Genomic DNA, 20,953 nt, shown 5'->3' with positions numbered 1-20,953 from the left:
ACTGCGGCGATTTTAACCCTATACTTCTTCAATGAAAATATAAATTATTCATGTTAAACGTTAATGTTAATTTATCCTAATATACATGTCTTGGCAAAATATCATAAAACACAATAATGACGTGAAATTGAACCATCAAATCAACCTTGAAAATGATCTATGAAATCATAAACATGATCTTGAAAGCATCAATCTATATCAAATTTATCATCAAATTATCCAAACAAACAAATCTAGGTCTTCAATCAACCAATTTTCGACAGATTTGGATCTTCAATCATCTAGATTTTAACATTGAGTGTAATTTTGTATATAACCCGAGCGTTATTAGACTTGTTTTTTTAGAGCGTAATTAAATTTAACCTTGAGCGTAATTCACGTCGATAAATGAGGGTCAACTTATTCTACGAAGGGGGACGGAAATGAGAAATTGATAGCCACAACAAAAAACCCTTAAAAAAACCACAACTCAAAATTTAATAAAAACGAAAAAAGTAAAAAAACAAAAATGTTTCCACCATCTTCATCGTTAAAAAAACACAATGTTAAGGGAAAAAAATCATTGTCTTTTTGTTTATCATTGTGTTTTGTGTTTATTTTCGTCATTGATTACGTCTTCTTTTCTTAACATTATGTCTTTTTTCTTTATATTGTTGTTCGAAATTGTGTTATATTTGTATCTTTTTTTTTAATTATAATGTGTCTTTTGTTTATCCTGTCCTTGTGTATTTTCGTTTTTTTTTGTTTTGGATAAAGATTTTGAGTTTTTAAAATTTTATTTAAAAACTATTTATGTTTTGAGTTATGATTCCTTCAGAACTTTTAGTTGACACTTAATATTTTTACTTTGTATTTTAAGGTTTAGCCGGTAATTGAATATTTGTATTTTAAGCTTTAGGTGATAAATGAATATTGTATAGGTTGCGTACATTTGTGCTGTGTTCCCGAGTTCATTTATAAATAGGTCAAGAAATTCTTATCTTTTCTTTTGAAACACAGTGTTAATGCTCCTATGATGCTCCTATTTATTTTTATTTATTAGTTAAATTGAAACTCGGGAACATAATATTGGTTCTCCGGTTTATTTATTATTCACCCTCAAATCCCTAACCCTACTATCGTCTCCTTCTACCTTTAAAGTAACCCTCTTAACAATTTTCATTTCAAATCAAATGGGTTCCAAGCGACCCGATTTCGGAGACGGAGCTAGTCCCGGGTTCGTCTTCATCTTTTGGATCTTCACTTTCATCTAAATTTCTAATTAATTTATTCACTCGATTGTTACTTACAGGAAGATATTCGTCGGAGGTTTAGCCAAAGATTACCTTAGGTTGGTTGGTTAGCCCTAATTTAATATGTAAATTACCAAAATGCCATTATTAGTTAATTAATTGTTGGTATCTGTGTTTAGATACCTTTGAAAAGTATTTTGCCAAGTATGGAGACCTTACGGACTTTGTTATTATGAAGGATCGACAAACCGGTCGCCCCAGGGGGCTCGGCTTTGTTACCTATGCGGATCCTTCTGTTGTTGATACTGTTATCGCCGACACACATGTTATCAATGGGAAACAAGTGAGTTCATTTAACAATTCTTTTTTTTTTTTAAGTATCGTGTCTTTAGGTGGGTTAAATTTAACCATGTCTTTGCGGACCCAACCATGTCTTTTTGCCCCGTGAACTCTCTCATCATGTTTTATATGTGTGTTCACCGCAATTGCCTTTTCAAGAGTTCTTTTTAAATGGGGGCAATATAAAGATGTCTTCAAACATCAAGTCAATGAAATGGGCCGCGCAATGAGTCCAATATATGTGCTTATATTTTTCTTCAACAAGTTTGCCTAAAAATAGGGAAAAAGTGCTAGGACTTAAGACTTTGGGTGACACAAGAATTTTAAAATAAAAAGTATTTTGTTATAAACTTACCAACACTAACGTTATTCCTTGCGCTATTCGTCACAGTTTGAATAATGTTTTTCGGCCCAATCTTTTTGATAAATCGGTCAAACAATTTGAACATGTTCTCACCCGTGTGAGAATAGCTAGAGGCATCGACCGACTCAATAAACATACTACCTCGAGGAGTGTTAACTAGAAAGTTGATTAATGACCTTCCTCTTCGGTCCCTCCATCCATCGGCCATCAACAAACACCCATAAGTTGACTTCTCAGCCTCATTTTCTCGAATAATTTTTTTCGTATGCTCCATCTCTAGCTTCAACATCGTAACACGTCCCTCATGATAGCTAGGGGGTTTCATACCACCACCGTATTGGCCAAGCGCATCAATTGCGGGCCCTAGACTATTAAACTTCAACGCATTGAAAGAAATAGACTCACCATACATCCAACGACAAAACCTTTGCATCGCATCAAGCCTAAGCTTCTTTTGGGCATTGTTATATTTTACACTTCCAACTAAGTTCCCCCCTTTCTTTCCGGTTGTGGTAGATGGCTTGAATACCGAATATAACGGGCCTTTTGTCTTTTTATTAGAAGCATTGGTCGCGTCGGTTGATGAAGCGGGCCTCTTTCCATTTGATTTACTAGGGAGTTCAATTTCATCTTCATCTTCTTCTAAATCAACCACATGATCAAAATGTGGTATTTTACTCATTGCTTCTTTTGCTTGTTTCTTCTTCTCAAACATCTCTTTGAATAAGTTTTTTCACTTCGGAGGGAACTTTGGTACACTTTGCCACGCCCGGGGAGTCACATGCAAGGTGATGTTTGTGTCTTGTAATCCTACCACTTGAAACAGAATGAAAAAAGTTGCATCTTACTGAATTTTTTGATCTGTCTACGTTAGTCCCGTAATTCCACCTGGGATGATGATGATGGCCGATTAGCAGCTGGTTCATTAAATAGTTCATTAAATAAACACTTACATAATTACCTATTTTTACTTACAATAACTAGTCTTATAATAATTTCCTCTTAAAACAATCTGATGACAATCACCCAACCAACCAACCAACGGCCGTCCAACCCACCATAAACCCTCAAAGAGTTCATTAAAGAAACAAAAAACTTGAAATTGAGGTGTTAAAGACCTAATTGATGGAAATTTAAGAAGACTAAAACCTGAAATTGAGGACCAATTGTGGTGCGATGGTGGGTTGAAATAGGGAGAGAGAAGGTTTTGAATAAAAAACCCTAAAAAACTAAAAAGGCGCTTTATATGATCGTGTATTTAAAAAAAGGCCGTACATCGCTACCTACCACTATATTGTCGATATTTAGTATTATAGTTATTAAAAGCGCACTAGGCGCGCGCCTAGGCGCAAATTTAAGGCCCAGCACAGGTAAAGCGCCTGATGGCGGTCGAGGCGCGCTTTTGGCAAGATTTTGGCTAAAATAAAAATTCCGGCCAGATTCCGGCCAAAACCTGGACATTCCGACCTGAAATGAAAGAGAATTACTTGGAAGGAAGCAGAGGAGACCCTTTTTTGTGTTATCGTTTCGTGTGCATGGATTTAAAGTAAAAGCAACAAGTTTATTATGTTTTATATTTTAAAGTAAAGTATATTGTAGCTGGGCACTTTTTGCAGCTCTGCTGCTAGCTTGCTTGCTACAGTAACCATATGTTAAGATTTCTTTTTTATAAATGATAGGTTATATCAAATAATTTTTTCATTTTAAAACCATTTGTTATTGGACTATTAAAATGATATTTGAAGTTTTAATGAATCTTTTTAGCTTTCTAATCTCTATATTTTAAATATTAAACTTATTGTTTAATTTTAATTTTTACACATATTACATAATAGCTTTTGCTTTTTATAATTGAATAATAGCATTATTTTTCTAATACATAAGATATTTTTAATTTTTTTCATTTAAGTGCGCTTTTTTTTCTCAGGCCCTCGCCTTTTTTGCGCCTTGCGCCTAGGCCCTAGGAGACACTTATGCGCCTTGAGTGCGCCTAGCGCTATTAATAACTATGTTTAGTATATAGCGGCCTATAGCCGCATCGCTACGTAGCGCGCTATTGCGCCCGCTACAACCGCTTTTGACAACTATGATTTTGAGTAAAACCTCAAACGAGCCTAGGCTTGAGCTCGGTTGTGCAGTGTGAAATTAATGAATAGAAGTACAAAAGATGTAAAACTTACAAAATACACAAGGCTCGTTAAGGCTCAACTAGCCTAATGAGCTTTCTATGCAAGGCTCAAGCTTGAGCTCGATAACCAAACAAGCTTTATTTGAGGTTCGAGCTAGAAAAAGATCGGCTCATTTTGAGCTATTTATCAATCCGAGCTTGAGTAGCTCGACTTGTTTGCACCCCTAGTCACGGAAATAGTTCATGAACTACTGCAATAATTATAGATAAACAATTATAATGTTTCATTAAGTGTATACTGTTTGTTAATTAAGATGCTTAAAAATTTTGAGGTTTTATCCGGCTGTACACATCACAAACCCTCTATGCACAATGCATGTCTGTGTGTGTGAATGTTGACAGGGAGAGAGTCACTAACTTCCATGAATGTTAAAAAAAAAATTCATCGATGGTGTTTTTGAGGTCAAGTTTGGTAATTTTGCATAGATGGACGGTTGGATATAAAGTCTAGTTGAGATCTTATTGTTTGTAAAGCCTAAAGTTTTGGTTAACTAGACTTCTCAGTATGAATGTATGATAAGGCCTTGCACAATTGTGAAGCACTGAACCAACTTTTGTAGTTTATATACATATGTATGATGCAAAAGAACCATGGTTTTTTCGCTAAAAATTAATATTTTGATCCATTATATTCCTGTTAATCTGTTACCTATAAAGTTTAAATGTCTTTAGTAATTATATTGACAATATTTATTGTCTTCTTGTTCTTGCCCATATGTGTGGTCGCATACATTCTATAGGTTTTGAACAATAATATTGTGAGTTTTTTTTATTTGGATATTTGTCCTTTATCATTTTAGTTGTCTTATGAAAGGCTGTTTCTATTTTGAGTTGTGTAAAAGATTTGATGAATGTGTGTGACTATATGTCGTTATGCATTTCCTATGATGATGTCTATTAGTTAATTTCACTCTGGAAATTGAAAGTTGTAGCAGCTTGAGTCTGTGTGAATTTATGCATTTGTAAATGTTTATATTTGTTTGTCCAGTGTGTCTTTTGTTTTGTTTTTTAAATTATTTGACTATACTAACCATTTCATATTATAACTTAAATGTATTATGTGAGTTTTAATTCAGTTCATGGTTTGCTAGCAATAATATGTTGATTTTAATAAATTCATTTTTTTTCACCAACTATGTTTGAATAAATGTTGTGCAGGTTGAGATCAAGAGAACTATTCCAAAAGGTTCTGGTGATTCAAAGGATTTCAAAACAAAAAAGGTTTTTGTTGGAGGGATTCCAACATCAGTTACTGAAGGTTCGCATTTGAAGATTTAAATATTAAACAAACGTGTACTTTTCTTTAAATAGTTAATAAACAAACATCTTTACTTTGCTATATATGTGTAGATGAGTTCAAAGATTTCTTCTCAAAGTACGGGAAGGTTGTTGAGCGTGAGATTATTAGAGATCATGCAACTAAGCGTTCTTGCGGATTTGGATTTATTGTTTTTGATAGTGAACAAGTTTTTGATACTCTTGTTGATGGAAATATGATTGACATGAATGGTACAAAGGTTAGTGAGTTTAATGCGTGTTTTTCGTTAACATATATGATCATTCTGTAATAGGAGTGTGCATGACTGGTTTTGGGCTCAAACCGAAGCAAAAATTGAAAATTCTGTTTTTGAGGGTTTGAAAATTGTTCGGTTGTTTGAGCCTGGGTTTAGTTCGGCTTTGTTTCTTTTTGGTTCTACCATTTGGGATTGAAATTTTTGGGCCGAAAAAAAATTGGTCCAAAGTAACGAGTTAGGTCTTTATGTTAATTAATGTTTAATTGAACATTATACAATTTGGTTAAAATATTTGTTTTTTTGTTATAAACAAGGCGGGGTGTGCATGGGTGAGTCTTGTGCTAAAACTAAATTTTCGTTTTTTTAGTTTTTGAACTCGGTTTTTTTGGTTCTGTTATTTGGGCTGGAAAAAAAATGGTCCAAACTAATGAATTTTGTCTAAATGTTTTTGTTAATAAATAAATAATTAATTATTTTATATGTGGGCTAAATCATTTTGGTTTCACCCTTTGTTACATTCTTATTATGAAATGCTCAAAATTTACATAAAAAATGAAAATCTGTAAGTGCTGTTTGGTTCGGTGTATTTAGTTTTAGTTACATGCAAAACCAAAACTGAACAAAAAGTTTGGTTAAAAATCAAACCGTCGATTTTGTTAGAGTTTGGTTATTTTGGTTTTGGATCGGTTTTTCTAGTTTCATTGACACCTCTACGTTATAAATTACATTATTACATTAGTTAAACATGAAAAATGCATACATTGGGTTTGGTTCCGTTTTCTTCGGTTTTAACTACATGCAATACCGATACAGAACCAAAATTCGTTTTTTATTTAAAACATAGAACCTAACAGTCGTTTTCTACGAGGGTTTGGTTATTTTGGATTTTTCGCTTTTATACAAACCCTTGTCTGCAAGTAAATTTTATCTTTCTACCTGTTTACGGTGGGTCTGTTTGTCGTTGATGTAGGTGGAGATTAAGAAGGCAGAACCAAAGAAGTCATCAAATCCAGGACCAATGTCGTATGGTGGTGAACCGAGGGGGCGTGGGTATAGTGATAGTTATGGGGGATATGGTGATAGTTATGGCGGTGGATATGGTGGCGGATACAGTGCAGGTGGTGGCGGCGGCGGCGGCGGTGGTGAGTATGGTCCTCCATATAGGTCTTCACTTGGAGGGCTTTCAAGTAGATATGGTGAGTATGGTGGATATGGACCTGGTGGTGGTGAATTCAGTAGTCGTTATGGTGATTTTGGAGGTGATTATGGTGGTTACAGAGGCTGTGAGCCACCACTCGGTGGGTACACTAGTCGGTTCAGCTCGTTTGGTGGTGGAGGGTATGGTGGTGGTGGATATGGAGGGAGTGGGCTTGGTGGTTATGGCCGTGGAGGGTATGGTGGTCCGGGAAGTGGTGGCGGCTATGAGTCTGGTGGTGGTGGTTATGAGTCCGGTGGTGGTTACGAGTCTGGTCCTGGTTTGGGTTATGGTGGAGTGGGAGGACCGTATGGAAGCAGGGGTGGTTATGGTGGTGGCGGCGGTCGGTATCATCCTTATGGAAGATAGCAACCATCTTTAGAGGTTAACTAATGGACCTTTGTCCAGAGATGCTGTTCTTTTAGCTTTAGTGAAGTAGAGTGTGACTTGTTGAGGGCCTTTGGATGTGTAATATTTGTATGGGTTTTCTCATTTATGTAAGACTAGGTGGGTCGCTCGGCGCATCGCGCCGGTGTTTTGTTTCTATGCATTTTGGCTCGGTTTATTTTTGCTTTTCGCTGAACCTAGTAGACGTTTATATATGTGTAACGGGGTGCTTTTTTAGTAAATACAAAACTTTTTTTATTCATACGTAGTGTTACATTTACATAACTTACGACTTGCGCATTCAAAAGATATCCCTTTCTTCTAATTGTAGACGGTTCAAAAATTGTTTTGCTTTGCTGTTGTCTGCCTTTCTACTGTTTAAAAAGTTTATTGCATCTAGAAGGCATTACTTTCACTACATCCCTGTATGTAAGAGGGTTTACAGAAGCTGACTTTGTTCAAACAGCTTTTGGGCTGCCTGGCTGGGTATTAGTTAATGAGTATCTTAAACCAAAAATTCACAATAGTAAAATTAATCTAGGCTGTGCAATGAAGTTCAATAATATTGTCAATATACATTGCAGGGTACACTTTGGACAAAGTATTTCTATACATAGCACAATTAAAAAGATAGCTTTACTGCATATCATATTTATACATAGATAAACTCACTTAATGAAACGATATGCACCTAGAAAGAGCATGGCTGGCGGAGACCACCAATCGAGCATATTCACAGCGGGTACATAAATCATCGGGCTGAACATCACCTTCAATAACTTAATCAAACATACTCGCCTATATTATTTCCATACTACAAATTAAATAATAAGAAATAGAAAATATAACTTGCCAACAAATCTTTAGCACTTGCAAAGCAAACCCAGCACTAACCATATGCATAGTCTACCATATGCATAGTCTGCCAATTAGATAGTATTTTTTTTCCTTTCTTTGCAAACCCGTTAACTGCCTTACTATCATAAACGTAACTCATCGTATACCAACATCTGCAACCAAAACAAATGCAGTCGTTAAAGATGGGGATACCTAGAATTTCATCAGTAGCTAATCTTCAAATAAGAGCTACAAACCTACAAAAGACGAAAATAATATCTCAGAATACAATAACGAAACCTAAATGGATACAAAGCTTTTAGGGCTAATTATGTGTTAAAAATCAAAACACTAACTTTAACTGAATTTGGAATCAGTTTCTGGTTCCTTCTCCTCAACACACTAAGTCGATTTCAAAAACTCACGCAGATGACCTAAATCGATGATTCCCTAAAGCTATCCTATATATTAAAGCAAAGTGTCAGACAAATTTTCATAGACGGCCGCAAACGACCGTTCGTCGATATATGGCCGCCGGCAACGGCGAGGGTGTCCCTCGTCTCACACTTTAGTCAACTCACTTCTCGCTGTGTCAAGCCAATACAAAAGGGCCCTGTCTATTATTATGTGTTGAAACCACTTGTGCCATAAAGCGATTTACTCAAAACAATGAATTTAGCCTTACCCATAATTTAATCAAAACAACCAACCTAATTTAGTACTGTCCGTATAAAAAATCAATGGTCTGTTTCTTTTAATGAAATTTTAGATAGTTACATATATATTTGCAGCATAACGACTACCTATAATCCCAAACTGAACTCATTTCTTGCGCTTGTAATCATCAGGTAATCGAAAAGTCTGAAGAATTGTTACCTTAATCACAAAGTATGAAACCGTTCGAAGTTAATAGGGTAATCACGCATCGATTCGAAGTCTACGTTCAAACCAACGCTAGCGTCGTCGATCACTCTTTCTCTACGTTGCCGGCGGTTGGATTTCCAGTCTCCCATCGATTGTCACGCGTGGTGACGGCTGTAATTATGCGCGCTTCGCTGTAGGAAAAGAGGGTACAACAACATGCTGTGAAATCACCAAGACACCCTTCAACACTGTAGACTGCTACAGTGTCACTTTAGGTTTCCGAGTAATGTTTGTTAATTGGTTATTATACAAGGGAAATGGTTTTTTTTCTTTAACTTACTCAATTATACGTGACAAGTAGCCGATACTTGTCGATTATATAGCCACACACCATATACGTGACAATGGCAAAACCATACGAGTAAATATAAACAATGATTACAATGATGATAATGATATAACAATAAACATCAAGACTCACGTCAAAAACGATACTAGCAGTCATAAAATATTTATCACGATAATGATGCAAAACTGTTTTATCTTGAAATCAAGTGTGAAAACGTTTAACGGAAATACAAGATTTATCGTTTCAGAGATCTTATAATATTTAAAATCTTATAAGCAATAGCAAGTACGTTTCTTCCCTGAATTTTATAAATCATTAAAAGTGTAAAGGGGCTGTGAAACTCACCTTGTGAGTTTCTTGAATCCGACGTGCTAGCAAATCACAAAGTATGAGCTTACTAGTTGATCTTGTACAACATCCATCCACCCATTTTAGTTAGACTTGATGTATGAATCATATTTCAAAAATACGACCCGATGAATCATTGGTGACTCGTTTTCAAATTTGTTGTGGGTTTACGTCTTGGATAAGTTGTATGAGTTATAAATATTATATATATATATATATATATATACCAACATATAAGTCTTTACGTCTTGGTCTATTTTGAGTTTGTCTTGACCGAGTTATGGTTCAAAGTTTCGAGTTGAAAATCTACGAACTATCCTGATCTCTCATGGTTTATAGAAGATTGTATAAGGTGATGAACAAGACACGAGAAATCCAAGTTTCTAGCCATTTTAGGTGTGTAGTAGTTGTAGATCTTGGTCTTGCAAGAAGTTTGGTGTTAGACAATAGACATTATTACTACAAGTTTATATACATTCATGAGTCACCAATATTCCAGAGGTTGGGATTATTTTACAAGCTTATCATGTTCATACAAGATGACATATATCTTTTAAAGAAAAGCTTGGTATTCTTGAAAGAAAAATAGTTTAAAACCGAGCTGAAGGTGGATTTATACAAGATATCTTTTATTTGTATAAGAAAGAGAGGTTAAGATGTTATATATGTTTTCTCACTTGAAGCAAGCAAGAAGGAGGGTGAGAAAGTAGTTCATATGCTGTTTTTCTTGGTGTGGATTCTCCTGGATTTCGGCTGAGATGAGGGAGAGAAGAGTGTGAGAGTGTTTGTTGATATATTAGATCAGTGGCGGATCCAGAAAGTTTTCTCACAGGGGTCAGAGTTTTTTTGGGTTGGCACTCAGTTGTCTATCGGTGTGTAAATTTTTTACGGTTTGGTTCGACCCTTCGGCCGGGTTAAACTGGTGTATACTTTTTTAATCGGATCAGTTGTTTCCGTCGGGTCAAATCGGGCGTGTCACATTAAAATATAAGATAATTAAATAATATATCATATAACCAAATAAAATGCGTGAAACGTGATATTTGTAGCAATTAAATATTAGTATTTGCCGTGACTATATATTCAATAACTTAACCTAAAAACCATTTCTCCTCCTTAATCTTCACTCCCCCCCCCCCTCACTTTCTTAAATTTTATAGCCTGAAATTTTTTTCACAAGGGTTGAAAATTTACCGCTATATACATGTCCAGTAAATTATTCAGTTAAGGTCAGATTACAAAATCATCTATTTATCCTTATATAAATACACACATTAAATATTTAAAGAAATAATAACAAATTTATATATCATCTACTAAAAAAATAATGCAGTAAAGAAAAAATTAAGTATAACAAATGAAAAGCAAAAAAAAACAAGAAATAGTATTATCGATCTAAAGTTCTAATTTTCTAAACTACTTAGGCAAAAAAATAAATAACTAATAATAGTGATCTCTCATTTTTAGACATCTACTGAGAAATGGACTCATCTTTTGCAAGGTTCCACTTTTAAATGTTAAATATTATTCATCTTCTTCATCTTTTAAATTTTAACCTACACTCTTCTGGCATCTTTCACAGAAATCGGAAATTTTTCGGCCGTCCAAGCTCTCTCTCTTTCCTTTACATCTTACATTCTCACTAATTCTACAAGGGTCGGTATCAAAATTTCACAGGGGTCAGTCAAGATTTTAACACATATATAACATTAAATTTATTTTTTTCCACAGGGGTCGGCCGACCCCTGTAGCATCAATGTAGATCCGCCTCTGTATTAGAAGACTATGATAGTACTCGTGTTACATAAGGGTGAAACATATTTAAAAACATAATATATACATAACATCATATAAATTTAATGAAATGCAAATATTGTTGTCATACCTCAGACCACGGCCTATGCGTGCGACGCTTATGTTGGTACCACATTTGTAAATAGATCAGAGTTACGTATTACAAGCGAAAGTCTTTAAAACATATGGATTTAAAATGTAATATTAACATTAACAAAATATGGGATTTAAAAGTTCCCGTTTAGTGTTTAAGATTACTTGTTATTTACAAAACCACCATTTCATATATTTTAATATTTAACAAAAAATACCGAGCCATTGGATATCTTGAGCACTTCGTCATCCCAAGCACTATTCTTGATTACCTGCAAAATGTTTAGAAAATACGTCAGCAACACATGCTGGTGAATATGCTGACGCTAAAATATTTTCTTTTACTTGATTACCCCTCGAACATAGTTATGCTCGGCCCATCTTGGCTTAGGAATAGTCAAGCATTAAAACAATACAATTATAAACTCAAGTCTCTACACTAAATACCCCAACAAACACCGCAACGTATCGCGATGACGAGGCCTGACACATCGCGACACGTGTGTGTGTCGCCACATGTCACCACATGGAAAACGGTGGCACAATGTGTCGCCACGTGTCACCACGTGGCAACACGTCCACCACGTGTCGCCACGCGGCACAACACTTGCCACGTGTCGCCACGTGGCAGATCTACATGGTGACAAAGAAGGCCTACGTCGCGATACGTGACGAGCTTGGCCAGGAGGCCGTCGTGTACCGCGACGGGATCCAAAATTTTGTCTATAAATAGCGTCCAAGGGAATCCCATTTTCACATCCCAATCTGCTTTCTCTCACTAAAAACATCTCACTAGCCTTATACCTTGAAGTACGTGCCAAACCTCGATCGTTACCTCGTTTTCCGTGCCAATATTTCCTAGAAGTCTGTGCCACCCTCCACCCACATACAACCAAGAAGGCGTTTGTTATAATGGCGATGAGTCTCGAAAAGCGTGCCAACGAGTGTTGAAGATTGGTGTTATCGTCTGGCGACGAGGAGGGAAGTTGATAAAGAAGTCAAAGGAGATCAAGTGGCGTTGGAGTGCTGCTCGAATCATTAGGGTTTATAAAGCCGAACAAAGGTATGCATAATGGCCAAATGAATATAATAATAAAATATTATCAAGGCTTAAATCTTAAGTCGAGGTTATACTCGATACCTCGATAAAAGAAAAGAAAACATAACAAAGAAAGAATAAAAGATAGAAATATAAATATGTATATATGTGTATAAGTATATATGTATATTCTTTGTTATAAATATAATTTAAGGAATAAATAGCTATTCTTAAATAATAAAAGTAAAGAATACGTTTCTTAGAGAAGAAGAAATGTCGGGTTTTTAAATAAAATAAAGGTTTATAAAATTACTTTTAAACTAAAGGTTTTCAAGTAAAAAGAGATTTGAACTAAAGGTTCATCGAGGTAAAGTTTATAAAATAAGACTAAAGGTCTTAAGCCGGATTGTACATCCGACTAACAATTGGTTATACTCGTACTATAGGTGCGAGAGAGCAACGGGAAAGACCCTCGGACGGTGCTGAAGCCGATCCAAATTGAAAAAGGTGAATATGCCCCAACTTTTACAAACTTGTATTCAAAACAAGTCAACGTGTTATCTGCAAAACTTTACATGAGACTAAGTGTCTCTAAAACATTTATAAGCAAGAGTATAAATCCTGGCCTCAGGCTATCTTGTACGTTTGTCTGGATCCTTTCATATGTGGTGGGCACACCACACCTGGTCACAATTACGCTCGCCTGTGGGGAGTATGACCTTGTGTACTCGTATAGGTACTCAACTAGTCGAACGATGAGGCGATTCACTGGGGGAACCGAGTATAGAGACGTGAGTTTATAAATTGTATTGTTATAACTTAAATATTCGTAAGCCACGTTGGGCCGAGGCCTACGTAGTATCGAGGGGTAATTAAGTAAAGAAAAATATTTTAGCGTCAGCATATTCACCAGCATTCGTTGCTGACTTATTTTATTTACATTTTGCAGGTGACCAAAATTAGCACTTGGAGGAACGAAGTGCACAAGATAATCCGACGGCTCGGATATTTTTGTTAAATTTAAGTAAATATTAAAATGCTGGTTTTTGTATAACAAGTAAACATCAAACGGGAAACTTTTAAATCCCGTCTTTTTGTATATGTAAATATTACCCTTTTAGTCCACAAGTTCATAAAATCTTCCGCTATTAAACGTAACTTTGATTTATTTACACTTGTGGTACCAATATAAGCATCACACTCCTAGGCCGTGTTTTGGGGTGTGACATCAATTTCGTGCAACGCCCTATCTAGATGTTCCTCCTGCGATTGCGGAATCTCGTTTGGATATCTGTAGCGAGGTAGCGGATCGCGGTACCCCATCATGACTATATCGTAGTGGTTCTATGGGTTTGGGTATGGTGATGATGTCACATCAGATGGGTAGTTGAAGAAAGCTTCGGCCGCTTCATTCTGCTCGCGGATCTCATTTGCTTGCTGTTCAATTGACGGGATCGTGCCTTGGTATGGCGGGAAACTTGATGATGCTTTGTTCTTGAGTTCCTCGAGGTATTGCACATAGGGATCAACGAAGCAATAACTCAAGTTCTTGTGGAAGAGTGGTTGCAAACATTCTTACCAAGGCGGGCAATCACCGTCGAACGGTTCTTCCAATGGTGGTGTCACTTCATTGGGGTTTTCCTCTTTAGGGTCCTCTTCTTCCTCTGGGTCTTCTTCTTTTTCAGGATCCTCCTCCTCCATTAATTCGGCAGTCTCCTTCACTATCGGGGGCATGCGGAAACTCTCGTACGGCATCATGACTCTCATTCTTGGCTTTCGGGAAGGCCCTTCATGCTTGTTGAGGTGAGAGTCAAAAGTAGAGGTTCTGGTGTGCCATCTTCGTTGGTCAAAATGGCATTTCATCCAGTCAGACGATTCGGACTCGGGCACCTCCTTGATCTGTCTGTTGGAGAGGAAGGCGTACGATGGACGAGGATTTGGTGGTTGGTATGTTTGAACTTCGGATGGTTGGTATGTCGGTATCTCGGAAGGGTGATACGTTGGGATCTCGGATGGGTGGTGCATTGGTATGCTTGACGGGTGGTAGCTTGAGTGTCTTGGAGGATTATTCCTTGGTATTGGTGGACTATCGGGTAGGTTAATTGGACATTGCTCGGTTCTAGGGAAGTATATTGGTTTGGTTCGGTCAATGAATTGGTCTTGGTTTAAGAAAGACTCGTAGTAATCTTCACTCATATTATCTTTTGGTAGGGGTTCGGGGATTCCAACTCTTCGTGCATCACGCATAAATCCATCCATTATCTTCATGAACGACATCTATGAGTTGGGTGATTTAGATTGGGGAGGGAAAGAAAAGGTTTACCAATCTTTATCTTATCCCTATTTAACTTTAACAAATAATAAAAATATTTTTCCTATACTTGGATCGAAGCTTAGGTATTATATTATCTTGTAATACCTAATTCGCTAAGACGAGGCTCTGATACCAACACTTGTCACAATGGCATTTCATCCAGTCAGACGATTCAGACTCGGGCACCTCCTTGATCTGTCTGTTGGAGAGGAAGGCGTACGATGGACGAGGATTTGTTGGTTGGTATGTTGGAACTTCGGATGGTTGGTATGTTGGTATCTCGAAAGGGTGATACGTTGGGATCTCGGATGGGTGGTGCATTGGTATGCTTGACGGGTGGTAGCTTGAGTGTCTTGGAGGATTATTCCTTGGTATTGGTGGACTATCGGGTAGGTTAATTGGACATTGCTCGGTTCTAGGGAAGTATATTGGTTTGGTTCGGTCAATGAATTGGTCTTGGTATAAGAAAGACTCGTAGTAATCTTCACTCATATTATCTTTTGGTAGGGGTTCGGGGATTCCAACTCTTCGTGCATCACGCACAAATCCATCCATTATCTTCTTGAATGACATCTATGAGTTGGGTGATTTAGATTGGGGAGGGAAAGAAAAGGTTTACCAATCTTTATCTTATCCCTATTTAACTTTAACAAATAATAAAAATATTTTTCCTAAACTTGGATCGAAGCTTAGGTATTATATTATCTTGTGATACCTAATTCGCTAAGACGAGGCTCTGATACCAACACTTGTCACACCCCAGACCACGTCCTAGGCGTGCGATGCTTATGTTGGTACCACATTTGTAAATAGATCAGAGTTACATATTGAAAGCAGCAGTCTTAAAAACATAAGGATTTAAAATGTAATATTTACATTAACAAAAGACGGGATTTAAAAGTTCCTGTTTAGTGTTTAAGATTACTTGTTATTTACAAAACCACCATTTCGTATATTTTAATATTTAACAAAAGATCCGAGCCATCGGATATTTTGAGCACTTCGTCATCCCAAGCCCTATTCTTGATTACCTGCAAAAAGTTTAGAAAATACGTCAGCAACACATGCTGGTGAATATGCCGACGCTAAAATATTTTCTTTTACTTGATTTCCCCTCGAACATAGTTATGCTCGGCCCATCTTGGCTTAAAAATAGTCAAGCATTAAAACAATACAATTATAAACTCAAGTCTCTACACTAAATACGCCAGCAAATACTGCAACGTTCGACTTAGTTAAGTACCATTCGTATACACATGGTCACACTCCCCGCGAGAAATCATCACTTTTACCAGGTGTGGTGCGGTGTGCCCACCGCGTATACCACATATGTAAGGATCCAGATAAACGTATACGACTGCCTGAGGGCTAGCGCTTATACCTTTGATTATAACGTTTTAGTGACACGTAGTCCCATGTAAAACATTTAATTCATTTGACTCGTTTTTTAAACAAGTTTGTAAAGTTTGGGGCGTATTCACCTTTTTGATTTGGATCGGCTTCAATACACCGTCCGATGGTCTTTCTCTTGCTATCTTGCACCTATAGTATGAGTATACCTTTTTTTAGTCAGATATACAATCCGGCAAGTCTTTTTATAATCTTTACCTCGATTATATTTTTCTTTACTTTAAAACCTTTAGTTAAAAAGTATTCTTTCTTTCATTTCTTTTATAAATTAAAAGTCTTTCTTTTAACTTATTTTCTTTCCTTTTCTTTTGTAAGACAACCTTTACTTAAATTTTATTTTCTTTAAAACCCTACGTTTCTTCTTCTCTACGAAACGTATTCTTTTCTTTTCTTTATTATTTAAGAATATTCATAATTACTTAATAATAATCTATAACAAAGATTATATAATATAATCACATTGACAAATATATATATATATATATATATACATATATATATATATATATATATATATATTCTTATTACTTTCTTTTCCTTTCTTTGTTATATTCTCTTTAATTTTATCGAGATATCGAGTATATCCTCGACTTAGGGTTTTAAGCCTTTATAATATTTTATCATTATTTTATTCGGGCATTATGTCAACCTTGGCCGGCTTATGGATACCCTACACAATCGAGCAGCACCTCAACGTCGCTTTGACTTCTTTATCTTCTTGATCAACGCCTTCCCTTTGACACCTTTTCTTTTGCATGCAAAGCGAGGCACCAACACTTCTTCCCATGTCAACACGCATTACGAGGTGGGTCATCGGGATGTCGGGATGGCAACACCTTCTTTGTTGGAATGTTGTTGGTATGTGGCACGAATATCGAGAAAACGTCGGTATTTTGGCACGATTTACGAGGAATTTTGGGCACGTTTATCAAGGTGATCGAGATACGATTTATGAAGCTTAGAAAGATGTTTAGAGAGAGAGAGAGATGAGAGCATATTTGAGTGTGAAAATGAATGAACCCGGACTTGCTATTTATAGACATTTCAAGGAGGGGCATCGCTATACGCGATGGCTTTAGGCTAGCCCGCCACGTATCGTGACGTAGCCATGGCCAGTCACAACTAGGTCTACCACTTGGCGGACGCGGTGTCACATGGTGACATGTGGCGACACATAGTGCCACCGTGTGACGCGCGGCGACACGTGTTTTAACCTGTCAGACCACGTCATCGCGATACTCGATGACGTAGGTTCTTTGGCGATCACGTATCGCTGTTGACCATCTTTTCTTGATTTTTGACCAAGCCCTTCGAGATACGCGATGGGCTTGTCCTTTGTCCCGTCGCGTATCGCTATGGGACAGAGAGACAGAATTTTCATTTTAAACCTTAAGGTTTAGATTTTGACATTTTTGGTCCATTGACTTTTGAACTTGGCAACTTTGATCCAAAATTTTCATGATGTTACAATTGTATTTATAAATAAATGATAATTAAACTTGGTCATATTGTAATATTAAACGGCAAATAGTTACCATGCAAATAACTTCATTATTACTATACACAGCAAACAAATAGAAAGAAAGATGTTTTGTGGTTACATTAGTTACTTGCTAATTCAATCCAAAAATAATAATGATAATAATTTGCAATGTGAATTCAAATCAATATATATATATATATATTGTGATAACTAATAAAATGTTTGAAATGAATTTGCAGTGTGAGAAGTTTATTAGTGAAACTAATACTACATAAAAAACGGGGACTTAATATGAGAATGTATAATACATGAAAAATACATGGTTTAAATATAAAAAATTATATAAATTGATGGAAAGTTTAATATTTTAAAAATAAAAATAATTATTACTATAATATATATATATATATATATATATATTAAGTCATATTACATCCGTAAAATCAATTGATATACCAGCATGGAGATGTTATACAAATAAATAGAAATGCTAAAAGCGATTTTGAATATTTAGAATTGGTTATCGAAAATATGCAGGTTTTATTTAAGGCATGAATCTTGAAAATTTAGACATACTTATTTACGTTTACATATAAATAAAATGTAAAGTTTGATTATATTAGAAACTATAACATCGTATATATGTATATATTATAAATTTAATATAATGCAGATGTCATATTAAAAAAATCATTTTACAGATTTATAAGACGTAGCATTGTTATGTTAAATCAAATACAAAAACATACAAAGACAATCAGAGATAAATGTAAATTAAAGCATGTTTATAAATTATGCCATAAGTACAAATAACACTTGTTAATTAAAACATAATACTCTAATGAAATAAGCATAAAAATGTATTTCCTTATTCATATTTTGGAAGTGATTGGCCTTTGAACGTGAAAGTCATTGTCGTTTAGTAATCCAAACAAACTGCACATGACAAATATTTTATTTGCATAAGTAATTTGACAACAAATTTAAGCAATATATATATATATATATATATATATATATATATATATATATATATAATAAATGAATATCATAGTTTTTTATGACGCCGGTTTTTGTAATCTTCAATTTCAAACAAATAGTTTTAGATAAACACACGATTGACAACTGAGCCATAGGAATTTGAGACGTAAACTTTCTCTACGAGTGAAAAATATAATAAAAGTGAAAAATTATTTTATGTAATATGTAAATGTTTGAAAAATATGTAAAAAAATTCGTTTTAAGAATTATTGAAAAAGTAAAATGTCTAATTGTGTCGTAAATGCCCTCCAAAATTGATTTTAATGAAACGTGTTAGAACACTAGATTTAATCACAATAACTATAACAGATCTCGTACCTGTGTGTATGTGATTAATCCTTAACTAGGATCTAGCTCATAATTACGTATGATTATATGTTATATATGTGTATATCTAATCAATAATAATATTATGTTGTATATGAAGATTGAGAGAGAGTATTTGGGCAGAGGTTCGTTAATTATCTCAAAACTTAAATAACTTGTGAACAATGTTCACCTATAAATAGAGGATGAGGTTAGTTCGTTAACATCCCCTAACGAACTAACACCCAACACGTTACATACATTAAAGTTCAATAACAATAGCGAATCACCCTATTATTCGTTAACATCCCCTAACGAATCAGAAGGGAATAACTTAAGTCTTAGTTTCGCTAACCAACATTAGCGAACTAGACCATACATAACGAACTAACTAGATAAATAAATGTTTATTACATTAAATATAACGACAAATACTTTAACGATAAATACAAAGACTCAAGACGCAAAACCGTGCACTAACAGACACCCCCTCGTCTTGAGCTCTTTGTCTTTAAATTACTCGAAGCGCTTGGACTGCCAGTCTCTACAACTATGTATTCCGTTTTCATAACAAACACGCACAACGCGTTGGAATTGCATAGCCAGGTCATAGTCTTTATTGCACTCTATCAGAATCTGATTCTTGTGTAGCACATCATTGTCGGTCTCGGTTAAATTCACCAACCACATTGGGTCGATAATCTTAATCAGCTCAGTCTTCAAACCCTATCCCAACACAATGACGGCCTCGCCGATTTTGTTGTCATAGTACCAGCGGTTGAAAGATAACCACATGTGTTGATTCATCATCTTCACCGGCACACGCTTCATTGTTTTTGGCGGTTTTACCTTAAGAACCAACTTCTTCCAACCTGTCTTTGGATCAATCTCATTGAGACGCTTGCGAATTGGAATATGTGGTTTGAAAAATTTGAACCCGTGGTTCACTTCAAACAGCAGGTGTTGGTGAAACCAACTTGCCTGTTTATTCCCGCCCCGATTAATAAACGGACGATATGCCAAAGTGCGCACATCCCATCTCGGTAATGAAAGAAGGTTAGACATCCTTTCGTAATACTGGACGCCCTTCTCCCATTTCACAATGCATACCTTTAATTCAGAATCATAAAGCCAAGAAACGATGTCACCTAGTACTTTTGACACGGCCTTAAAAGTAGTCTTTTGATTGGCTTTGGCGCGTGCAATGGCTTCTCGTGATTCTTTATCGACATACCTCTGTGCATTGATAATCTTACCAATCCTGTTGTCTTGATGAGCAAACCAGCTATGAATGTCAGCCCAGGATGGATTAATCTTCGGGTCGAATCTTCTGTCAACAAAGTCAGCAACTTGTTTACCCTTAGATGTCTTCTCGAGATGATCTTCTACTTCTTTTACCATCTTCTCATTAAACACTGGAGCACCATGATCAACATTTGTGTGTTGAAACAAGTCAGGATACTCCTCAGCAGTCACATCCTCCATCTCAATTTCCTCATCATCATAAATAAACTTCTTATTCATTTCAAATGATGGATCATCTGTTATACCTTCCTCATTCAACACCTCGGTGTCAGGCTCTGTCTCTAATACTGTCAACTGTTCATCATTTAACCCTAGCAGTATTGAAATATGCTCCCGTGTCAGAGACCTATCAACAAACTCACCAACCTCGATCTCATTAGCATTCACCATGCTTCTAATCACCCCCCTTCCATCCATAAATATTACCGTATCGACTTTAATCATCTCAATTGGTTTAGCAGCCGTATAATCACGATAAACAACAATCTGTTTGCCCGAATCATTAACAGAACTCGTACCCGCAGCAGAAGCTGGGTCTTGAGTTTGTTTAG

General features: G+C 35.9%; 1 protein-coding gene across 1 annotated transcript; it reads left to right on the top strand.

Moving 5' to 3' along the window:
* Positions 1-1,414: 1,414 nt before the first annotated feature.
* On the top strand, positions 1,415-7,285 carry LOC143600002 (uncharacterized). Its single transcript, XM_077077817.1, has 4 exons — positions 1,415-1,575; positions 5,282-5,381; positions 5,474-5,640; positions 6,608-7,285. The coding sequence occupies exons 1-4, from the start codon at positions 1,465-1,467 to the stop codon at positions 7,199-7,201; spliced, it is 972 nt and encodes a 323-aa protein (XP_076933932.1). The 5' UTR covers positions 1,415-1,464; the 3' UTR covers positions 7,202-7,285.
* Positions 7,286-20,953: the final 13,668 nt, after the last annotated feature.

Source organism: Bidens hawaiensis, unplaced genomic scaffold (genome assembly GCF_021521415.1).
Source record: "Bidens hawaiensis isolate Kalapana, Puna unplaced genomic scaffold, B.hawaiensis_p1.1 tig00053193_1, whole genome shotgun sequence".
NCBI classification, from domain to species: domain Eukaryota; kingdom Viridiplantae; phylum Streptophyta; class Magnoliopsida; order Asterales; family Asteraceae; genus Bidens; species Bidens hawaiensis.
Note: the sequence above shows the minus strand (reverse complement) of the source record. Positions and strands in the feature narration are given on the sequence as shown.